The sequence below is a fragment of the Lepidochelys kempii genome, chromosome 14 (genome assembly GCF_965140285.1).
Source record: "Lepidochelys kempii isolate rLepKem1 chromosome 14, rLepKem1.hap1, whole genome shotgun sequence".
In the NCBI taxonomy this organism is placed as follows: Eukaryota; Metazoa; Chordata; order Testudines; family Cheloniidae; genus Lepidochelys; species Lepidochelys kempii.
In genome coordinates, this window is record NC_136393.1 from 47,525,572 (window position 1) to 47,536,442 (window position 10,871).

The 10,871-nt window shown below is 43.3% G+C and overlaps 1 protein-coding gene across 1 annotated transcript; it reads right to left on the bottom strand.

Annotated features, from left to right (window-relative positions):
• Positions 1-228: 228 nt before the first annotated feature.
• On the bottom strand, positions 229-10,654 carry LOC140898181 (killer cell lectin-like receptor subfamily B member 1B allele B). The gene is made up of 6 exons (XM_073311609.2): positions 10,493-10,654; positions 5,625-5,723; positions 5,136-5,249; positions 1,882-2,036; positions 1,441-1,550; positions 229-592 (listed from the first exon to the last, which is right to left on the bottom strand). The coding sequence occupies exons 1-6, from the start codon at positions 10,575-10,577 to the stop codon at positions 472-474; spliced, it is 684 nt and encodes a 227-aa protein (XP_073167710.2). The 5' UTR covers positions 10,578-10,654; the 3' UTR covers positions 229-471.
• Between the last annotated feature and the right edge of the window lie 217 nt (positions 10,655-10,871).

Genomic DNA, 10,871 nt, shown 5'->3' on the forward strand with positions numbered 1-10,871 from the left:
ATCTTCCTTGGAAAATGGCAGGTTTCAGAGTAACAGCCGTGTTAGTCTGTATTCGCAAAAAGAAAAGGAGTACTTGTGGCACCTTAGGTCTGCTGCAGTTTCCACGGCATGCATCTGATGAAGTGAGCTGTAGCTCACGAAAGCTCATGCTCAGATAAATTGGTTAGTCTCTAAGGTGCCACAAGTCCTCCTTTTCTTTTTGCGAATACAGACTAACACGGCTGCTCCTCTGAAACCTGTCATTATGCAAGGCACTGCATTTAGCCGTATGGAGTGGAAATCTATCAACTGCATGATGCTCAAATAAATTGGTTAGTCTCTAAGGTGCCACAAGTACTCCTTTTCTTCTTGGAAAATGGGTTTGTTGGAGGCTTTAGAATTCTTTAATTAGCAAATGTGTTTTTCTTTTAGAAAATAAACAAGGACACTTGCTATTTCAGTTACGGAAGTGCAGCTCATTGATGTGACTGCTTATTTCAGGGCAACTTTCTCACAAATCCATTTAGCTAAAGCCAGGCAGGTTTCCAAAAGAGCACAGTTCCCTTTCATCAGCACACAGCTCTCCCTTTCAGCAGCTCCTGTTAGCTGGAACCTGGGGAACAAAGAGCAGGAGTCACTTGGTGTTTAGCTTTACTGAGCAAGATCTTTAGCAGCTATCCCTCATTCGGAGGGGTGGTCTGTCTCCATACTAGCTTCCTTCATTCGTACTTTTCTACAGAGCCCTACTTAGTAATAGGCCTCACAGAGTGGGAAAGGAGCTGGGCAGGCTCACTTCAGTGCTGGAAAACATCGCAAAATCCACTGCGATGATTGACCAATACTGCCCGTGGGTGTATTCAAACCCCACTGCTGGGGAGCCAAGCCGAGGAGCCCAGCAGCACCTGTGTGGTCCTGTTTTGTACAACTGTGCCATGTGCACTGAGTGGTGTCTGAAGTGGGTGGAGCTTAGTTGGTGGGCGGGGCTTGGGAAAGTACCACCCCTTCCCCCACCCCCATGGCAGCCCTGGTGGAGGTAAACTGTACTGCTCAGCAGGAGAGGGGACCCTGACCCTGCATTAACGAGCGCATTGCTGGACAAGGGCCACCTTACTCAGGCAGAGCAGCACAGCTGAGAGCTAACGTAGGTGTGAACTCTTCAGCAAGTGCCTCTTCAGCAAGACAAGGATTGGGCGTAAGCTAGTGTCTTCCCTGACATGCCCATTCTCCAAACAGACCCTGACCCCCCTTTATCCTGTGGCTTTGCAAGCACACAGGGGGCTTGAGACTGACCATCTCTCCATGGAGTCCATGGAGGACTCTGCCTGGTGCTTAACTTTACTTGTGCTCACAGGCAGCCTCTGCTCCTGCTAGCACTAGAGAGCACTAACCTTGTGTTCCCACTTGTGCACCATGCAAGACACACTCAGTTTCAAAGCCAAAGTAGGAACCATGAACACTCACAGTGTTTCATCGAACGTGGAGCCGTCCACCCAGGTCCATTTCCTCTCTGGGGATGTAACACTGAGTCCAAGCCAAACCAGGTTCAATTGTGGAATACTCAGTATATACGCCTGTAAGTGACAGGACGGAGGAGTCTGGGTGAATATAACCTGCTAGAATTCTCTGGCTTCTTTGCTCTCTCAGCAAATGAAGGAAGAGAACCTGCTACATAGCTCTGCAATAGATATAAACCCAATTTCTGATGTTTCCCTTTCCCAGTCTCACACCCTCCTTCCCCTCCACATAACAGTGATATTTTAATGTGCTCTGTAAAAGATTTTTCTTAAGCCAAATGTCATACAGCTGGGGCATTGTTGTTTTGCTGCAAGCTCATTGTATTACATTATAACTAGTGACATTCGTCTCTCAAGGGGCGGGTTAAGCCATTTTTATTTACTGTACCATCTCCTCCTTGTCTTGGATCATGACCATTTGAGAGCTCTTCGCTGAGCAGTCCACACGACTCTCATTCCATGTTTTACTTTCTTTAGAGACCCAATAGCACTTGTTCTTGTGCGGCAGCCAGCCAGCGGGGCACAGTTTGCACTCACAGCCCTCTAGAAACAGACATGGAAAAGGCAACATTAAATGGGCCGGAAGGTTCTGAACAGTGCTGAGCTTCCCTATGTTCACGAGGGGCTTTCAAACTATAAACATTCTCAGCCAAGACATTTCTCTTTATTCATTGTTTGTTTGAGGAAAGGCCCATTATTCAAATAGCAGATGGAGGTACGGGTCAGGAGAGAGGTGCTCTGGCAGAGCTGTAATGTGAATATGAATTCATAAGATTGGGCACACAATTCACATTTTACAGGCTCAGTGTCACACGATGCATTTCCCCCCAAGGAGCACCGAACCTCTGAAACGAAAGACACAACAAAACTGTCGCCTTCTCTGCTGAATCACTTCTGGAGCACTTTAAAAGTAGGAGGACAGAGGTAAGGGATTCTCGTAGGAAGTTCTGTGGGCTGCGTGCTGATCACACACACACACACACAAAACCACCTTACAAGAACAGTATTACACTCAAAAGTTACAAGTTACAAAACCACCTTACAAGAACAGTCAAGCACTCAAAAGTTAGGAAGTGTCAGAACTGAGGTTGCCTGTGCAATCTTTATTGGGCCCCTGGTGCATATGCATTATGATCCAGTCTGTATATAAATAGTCACATACCAGTTTTCTCCACCAGACTCCTGCTTCATTCTGGGCACATGACGGACGGTGCTGCTGACTTACTGAGCAGCTATTCAATATTTTGTTTTCTTCTCATTCAATGTGTAGCCCCAGTAGTACTATTCAAAGCCGGCTCTGAAGACAGAACTATTAATTTCCTCCTGGGCTTTCCTCTGGCACCCTGCTCTATAGTATCTGAGTGCTTCACAAAACATTAATGAATTTTCACAGCACCCCTGTGAGATCAGGGGATTGCAATATTTCCATTTTACAGATGAGGAACTTAGGCATGGAGAGTTTGATGTCAAAAGTATCCACTAATACTGGGTGCCCAACCTGAGACTCAGACCCTCAAAAGGTACTTAGGCAGGAATAAGGTACCTGAAAAATCAAGGCATTTAAAGCACTTAGCATTCTATAGTACTTCATATGTTCAGGGCACAGCTCCCATCGATTTCAGTTACAGCTGTGACCGCTCAGCACTGCTACAAATCACACCCCAGGCTCTCAATTGAGGCACCCAGTGAATGGAGGAACACAATGAGTGACCACCTGTGAGAGGATTGGTTTAAGTAACTCTCCCCTACCACCAGCCCCAATGTACTCTCTCCCCCGCCTTCTGGCTCTTGTTCCTTCTGCATTCAACTCAGGCAACTTCCTCCTCCATGCTGCCAGGGCTCAGGAGGACACAGCAACCATGTGAGAGACAGGCTCCCCGCTCTCAGTGCCACTGTCAGGACCCAAACCTGCATGGAACGTCCTACTCAGCCCCCTGTAGCTCTGGGCTGGAGCATGCTCATTGTTGATAGAATCATGAATTTTCAAAGGCTTATAACTTGGCCAAGTTTGGGCAGATATTCACAGGCGCAGCTAAAGGCAGACAGATCCCTGATTCGTAAGCCACCCCCTTGCCAAATTTCAAGTCCCTATTCCACAGCATGGGGACAGCACTAGAGCTTCTGAAAGACAAAGTCTCCAGAATTTGTTTAACATGAGGAAAACAATGTATTTTCACTAGGCTGGTTCTCAGAAACAGCTGGACAATTATGTCTGAAACTAAAATAAAAAAATAAAAATCAGGCTGAGGCAGACCCCTGGCATGGAAAGGTTCAGCCCGAACATTTAATCTTCAGCAAAAATAAAAGCAACTGAAAACAGGCTCTCCTAGTGGGAGGTATTGTGCTGTCTTAACAGGTGGTGCTACCAGCCTCACCGATAATCTGCACATCCTGAATGCCCGTACTCAGTGCCCCAAAAACCAGCATAGGGAAAGCCAGCGCTACCTAGTGGTGGAGTAGGGAGGTTGCACACCTGGGTTCTAAGCCCAGGTCTGACACTGCCCCATTCTGGGTGTGTCTACACTTATGATCATTAAAATCGCAGCATCCTCTTTTGACTAACAGAGGATTTACCAGCTTGAGTAACTACATTTTTTCCTCCCTAAAAATCTCTCTGGAAATTTCAGTTGGATGTAGCAAATATTTCCAAATTATGGTCTATGGGGTGCTTGTAGGTACTCCATGAAAGATGACAGGTCACATGTGCCTGGCTTCTCCTTGTTTCCAGCTGCTATATCTCTCTACAAGACAGCTACAATTTTTCCCAGTACTACTTTTCTATGAGCAACTTCTGTAGTTGCCATTGGGATGTTATAGGATTGCAAAAGGGAGGTGAGGAGGGTGGGATCTGGGAGTTTACACAAGGGAAGGCAGGCATCCATTAGGTGCTCTGTATTAAAATATGCTGCACCATGCAAAAACATTTGAAACTCCCTGGGATTTGGAACTGCTTTTCACTTCCTCTCCTGTGGTATCGTATAATGTTGTGTGTTACTAAACAGCTAGCAAGTTTCACCCCACATGTGATCACACTACAATGGTAAGTGAAAGGATATAAAATGTGCCTGTTTCATACACATTGGAAGTACTTTGAATGACCACTATATCTCACTCCTACTACTCTGCACAAACAGCTGAAAACTTATTTATTAGAGCTGCCTGAAAAGTGGGATTTCCCTGGCAAATTATCAGAGGGTTTTCCCCTTTTTTACCTTTTTTTCTTTCTCTCCTATTTTTCTCCCCACTGGAGAAAAGATGTGAAAAGATAAAATGTATAGGAAAGTGTTGAAAAGGCCATGATTTTGAACCTACATATTTAGTTTCTCCAGAAAATTTCCCCTTTGGAAAAATTTCAGAAAATTGAAAAATAAATGTTCTCATGAAAAATAAAATTTGGCAAAACCCTCTTTTCTGATTAAGAATCAGAAATCTTTCAGCCAGTTGTAGTATTTATTTTACAGCCATCAAACATAACAAATGACCAGAAAAATAAAGACGGGAAGATGAGGGTATGGCACATCTCAGCTATGTATAAGTTATTGTGACACAGTAGCTGAATTTTCAATCAGTGAGTTTGGAGTGAGTGTTCTTCCAGGTAGACACAATGTTGCAAAGAGCACAAAGAATAGCAGATACAGTTACCTGTTGAGTTGTTGTCTGGCTTTGGATACAAACTTTGATTTGAGCAAGACTGGGAATCCTTCAGGCTGGAATTACATTCAGTTCCATTTGTTGTTCTCTGTCTTTCAGCCTGACCTTCACAAGGATGTGTAACAAAAGAGAGAAGGTAAAAACTATCAACTCACCAAATACCATGGGATATCTATTGAGTTATGATGGGGACAGAGAAGCAGCGTGAGATGGAATCTCACTCATTGTCCATTGTAAGGTTCATTCCACATTTTTGCACATCTCACAGTGGAGCTGTTACAGACAAATAATGCATGTTTCATGTATCAAGCTCTCAACTCTACTTTGTTTATGTAACACTTTTGATGTCTATGGCAGTGATGAAATGCCTGGTAATTTATTCAGAAATGTTTTGAAGGCCAAAAAATAGAATCTAAATGGAATTGCAGAGGAAGAGGAGAATTCACTGAGCCAGTGAATCTATGGTGCTGAGATACTCACCCCAAACACGAAGCGCGATCACAGCTGCCACCAGGATGATGTTCCCAGCCCATCCAAGCCACAGAGTCAGCCGATGCCAGCGTGGGCACTGAGGGATATCTGCAAGAGTCAAAACCTTGTGTAAAGATTTATAATGAAACATGGAAACTTCTCCTCCTTTGGAGGCTGCTCAACTGGAGATAAGGATGAAGTTCAGGCTCATGTAATATGAGGAGGAAAATGATCATGCTCAGAGTTTAAAACTCTGAGGCCACATCACCCTCACAAGGGCAACATTAGTTGTCTAACTAGATGGAAGTAGAGGAAAGCTGAAGAAAATACCAAAGATAACTAATGTTTACTAGGTTTCAGAGTAGCAGCCGTGTAAGTCTGTATCCGTAAAAAGAAAAGGAACATAAGCTTTTGTAGCTACAGCTTATGCTCTAATAAATTTGTTAGTCTCTAAGGTGCCACAAGTACTCCTTTTCTTTTTAATGCTTACTAGTTAGCAAGTTCACATCATCCTGTATCACAGAGGGCCAGATTCTCTGCACACTGATGGGGGTCCTCCAAGAGAAGGTTCAAAAGCTGGGGCGCAGCTCCGATCCTGTGGAACTGTGACAGTGACTCCAGTGAAGTTAATGGCATTCAGTGGAGTTTTGTCAGTGGTTTGGTCCATAGTGTTCGTAAAGGGGAGATATTTCACCATATAACTGCATGGCAAAAACAGGCTACAAGTGGCGGCAATGGCTGCCTCTGACTTGGCTTTTTTCATCCATCCATCCATGTAAACATGTATCCCTCAATGTCTGCTGTGCACCAGTCCCATCAGCAGACACTTGGTAACTACCCATGGCGCTGTTGACAAGGTGATGGGAAGAACTGTGAATTGAAAGTTCCTGACTCCCATGCAGAATCTCAGGTAATTGCAATGGTTCTTCCCGATAGCCAGGTGGAAGTATCCATCTTTCATGCTGAGAGATAAATACAAGTCTCCTTAAGAGTGAGCGAAGGATTTGAAGCCTGACATATTTGTTCAGGTCTTCGAGGCCCAGAATAGGTTATAGACCTTCCTTCTTGGGGATGAGGAAGTAGTGGGCGTAGAGTCCCTTCCCTTGGTGACACAGAGGAACTTCTATAGCTACTTTCAAGAGGAGTGAGTCCCCATCTTCCAGGAAGACTTTCTTGTGAGGGGGAGTCCCTGAGGAGGGGACCTGGTGCGGAACTGGATGGAATATCTATCTTGAATGGCCTCTGTCACAGGGTGGCTGGCTCCTGTCACTTGAAGCAGGTCCAGTGTCCTGTGCCATAGCAGGTGCTCCCAGTTGGGCCAGTCAAGAGGGCAGGGAACTGCACCTGGGGCTACAGGGGAAGTTCCACTGAGCGAGGACCAGCTCCGAGAAGGAAGCTGACAGAGAAATCTTGGAAGCCGCAAGAAGCAGGACTGCCAGAGTCCATTGGGAAGGGAGGCAGGAAGAGTCTAACATCTAAAGGGTGAGCTGAGGAACTGTTTGTTTAAGTTTGGACAATAAACCTTAAAGGAGACTGTGGGTGTGGCAGTGAATCCTTGGCAAGCAGGGAAGAAGCCCTGCCTTGTGACAGTCTCCAAAGCCCAGCAATCAGAAGTTATTTATTGTGCACCAGTCGCTGTAGAAGAAGAATAGACAAGGACTGAAGGGAGTGTTACCCAGAGTTCTTTCAACCCAAAGCTTTTGGTAACTTATTTCCTGACACCACCTTGCACAGAGTAAATCAGGGGAAACACGGCCGTCCGACCGATAGATGGCTGGCAAAAACAGGACAACACAAGGGTGATTTCACTTAAAGCTAAACTTTACTTAGTCTCAAGCACTTACACATGTCCACAACAGGTTAGTAAAACACCCCCAACCCTTGATAATTACCGAAGCTGAGTGTGGCTCTCGAGTGACACAGCTGCAGCCCGTCTGCCGGTGGGGAACACAAGATGCATCCAGAGGGAGAGACCAATCCTCAAACTTTTCCCCCTTATTTATACATTAGTAACACAATGACATGTCTCCAGTACCACTACTATTGTAAAAAAATTAGAAAAGCCACCATGAAGTTCAACCCTAGAAGTCGCTTTACATTTTCAAAGCTGTCCTCAAAGAGGAAAAGGGCAAGAGACTTAAAAACATAATTTAAAATAAAAAGAGTAACAGTCTCTAGGCCCCACCGAGTTGGTAATCACGACAGGAGACTTCAGCACTTTCAATATCAAAGAACTTAACTTAGAGTAACTTCAAAAACTGTAGCCCATTATTCATAAAAGTCCATCTTATGTGAGATTTCTCATTGAGACTTAATAAATAAAACTTATGTCCTTCATAGAACAAGATGTTCTGGAGACATACGTGGACAAAAAGTGGTGTATTTTTAAAAAAGTAAAAAGCTGCTTTTCTGTTTTTTAATTAAAATAATTAAATGATTTGTTAAATTGATTTCAATTTTTCAAAGAAAAAAAATTCTTGTCTGGCCCCAGATTAACAAATTTCAAGATAAAACAGGGGGGACGTCAGAGATGGTGTTAAAAAATTAGGCTTGTATTAGAAACTCTTTGACAAGTGTAACTACTGTGGCCCAACAGTTTAAGCTCCAGCTTCCAAGGGAAGCAAAGGACATCTGTAGAGACCCACCTCCTGGCCACAGCAGCCCATTCCATTTTCCAGCCCCAGGGGGCACCACATGGGGCTGGAGCTCCCCCAACTCCCTGGGGGTAGAGAGCTGGGTCAGGTTTTCCCCAACAACATCCTGGACCCAGCCCATGACCCCAGTGGCCTGGGTGCATCACAAGGGACAGAAGTTCCAGGCTTGGAGGGAGAGAGAGTTGGCATGGACTTGTCTCTCCCAAGAGCCACCCCACAAACCAGCACCTGAACCCAGTGGTCTATTTCCTCCCTCTGCGATAAGTGTTTTGCAGCAGCCAGCTAATTAAATTAGCCTTGTTGTTCAAGCAGTAGCAGTTTGTGCTGCAATGCTGAAGCTTCAGGGTTCAAACTTCGCTGAAAATACACGATGGGGGGTGCTACAGTGGCACATAACAGAATTTGGTTTTACCTTTTTCCTTTAAAAAAAAAAGCTCTAGTAAATTACATACAAAAAAACCTCTCAAAAGAATGGTTTCAGAGGGGTAGCCATGTTAGTCTGTATAAGCAAAAACAACGAGGAGTCCTTGTGGCACCTTAGAGACTAACAAATGTATTTGGGCATAAGCTTTCGTGGGCTATAATGCATCTGATGAAATGAGTTATAGCCCATGAATGCTTATGCCCAAATAAATTTGTTAGTCTCTAAGGACTCCTTGTTTTTTCCTCAAAAGAATGTTATTTAGATTGCAAAGTGAACCCCTCAAAAGTTAGGAAATGCCAGAAACTTATCTCTGCTCCCTTGTGCATGTGCATGATGACAATATATGTCCATGTAATTAAAGACTACTTTTTTCCAAAGGATCCCTGCCTCATTGAATTCACAAAATGGTTGCACAGTGGGGCAGAATTAAGGTTGTACAAGCAACTGTATGTCCGGCATTTCCTAACTTTTGAATGCTTCACTGCGCAAACTAAATAATGGTTTTTAACTTTTTATATGTAATCCTGCATATACTGTACTGTACACAGACTGAGTGATACAACATCTGGACTGTTAGTATTTAATTTGCTCATCAACTGAAATATCAGCTTTATATATTTTGATTCTAAGATTAACAGCATAATAGTCATCTAAAATGTCCTCTCATTAGTAGCCTGACTCTGTAGAAAATATGCTCTGAAAATAGCTAATATATTTACTATTTTACCACAGTTCTGCAAAATATTATTAGGATTTTTTATTTCCAGATACCAATCTTTTCAGGAGAGTCTTGTAAAAAAATATACTATGATTTATATATTTACATTTTACATCCTTTTAAGTTTAGTTTACAGTTCCTTGTATATTCATTATTCCTGGAACACTGAAAGCTATTATTTTTCCTCCTCTCCTTCCTGCTGCGTTGGTCTCCCCTGAGTTAAGAGTTGTCCAAACTTTAATTGCTCTGAAGTGTAATGACTTGACTCCTCACAAATCTTCCCTATCCAGGTCTATTCAGAATCCAGTACAACCCCCCGCTGCATGCCCCACAGTTTTCTTCATCCTTTATTGACCAAGTTGCCCTTCATTTCTTTCTCTTCTCCTCACCTATTTCCTAACCTGGGATACTAGACTTCAGTCTCTCTACTTGCCTCTTCATGAATCTTAGCAGATCCTTTTCTCCAGACTTCCCTCACCATGTGGAATCACCTCCATGACCCTCTGCACTGAGTTCTCAGTAATTTTCCAAAACCAGTCCCTTCTCCCTGATCTGTGTGACATAACATTCTCTCCAAGAAGAAATGAAAGACAATTATATGAGTCTCCCAGACTCCTTGTGTTCAGTCTTCCCAAGACTTGATCAGTGCATTGCTCTTTACCTCCGACTTACCCCACTATACTATGTACTGCATCTTCAATACAGCATGAGTATCCACCCCCAAGTGTTTATGAAGTAAGTAGAAAAATGCCATAAAATAACCCTGTATTCTTCACATGTAATTTACATGTATAGACTGGCAGTAGCTCTGAAGATTTCTGTGACACTTTGTATGAACATGAAATATTGCATTAAAGAGATTCAGTTCCTAGTTTTGACAGATGGTAAATTACCTCATATTTGCTGAGTCCTAACATTCGAATGGAACACAGAGACTCACACCTGCTCTTTGTTTCTAGAAAATCTTTCTTTAAATATCTGTGCTACCCGTAAAAACAAAAAAATACATTCAAAAAATTGGAATCCAAACCAAAAAAAGGAGAGCATACCAGTACAAAACTAAGAAGCTAAATATACTTACTGGGGTGCTGAGATGGATGCAGTGACTTTGAAGTGGAAAAAGCTCCAGGAATGTTTAAATCAGCACATACTATTTCTCCAGCCATGGCAAGTGCAGAGGAAGATAAGAGGCTACAAGAAGACAGACTGTCTAAGAGTTGCCTCGTATTTATGCATGAGCCAAGATGACAGACATATCCAGTAAGAGGAAGTGTCTATCAGGAGGTTTTGACTTCCTTCTTTCCTAGCAATCTAAGAGAGAAATCCAGGCACTAGAGATAAAGAGTGTTTAAAGTACAATTGCATTAGCTAATCTGAGACATTCTCTCAATGCATTAGATCTGGTGCTGGGATTTCAAATAAACTGTTGATTTTTCCTACATTAAAAGAAAGCTGCTCCC

What these genes read in the sequence shown, in the direction of transcription:
- LOC140898181 (XM_073311609.2), bottom strand. Translation starts at nt 10,577, where the DNA reads ATGGCTGGAGAAATAGTATGTGCTGATTTAAACATTCCTGGAGCTTTT. An exon ending in GCCAGACAACAACTCAACAG is followed by an intron (nt 2,037 to 5,135) that starts GTAACTGTATCT and finishes GTCTGTTTCTAG; the next exon opens with AGGGCTGTGAGTGCAAACTG. An exon ending in TCCAAGACAAGGAGGAGATG is followed by an intron (nt 1,551 to 1,881) that starts GTACAGTAAATA and finishes TGTCACTTACAG; the next exon opens with GCGTATATACTGAGTATTCC.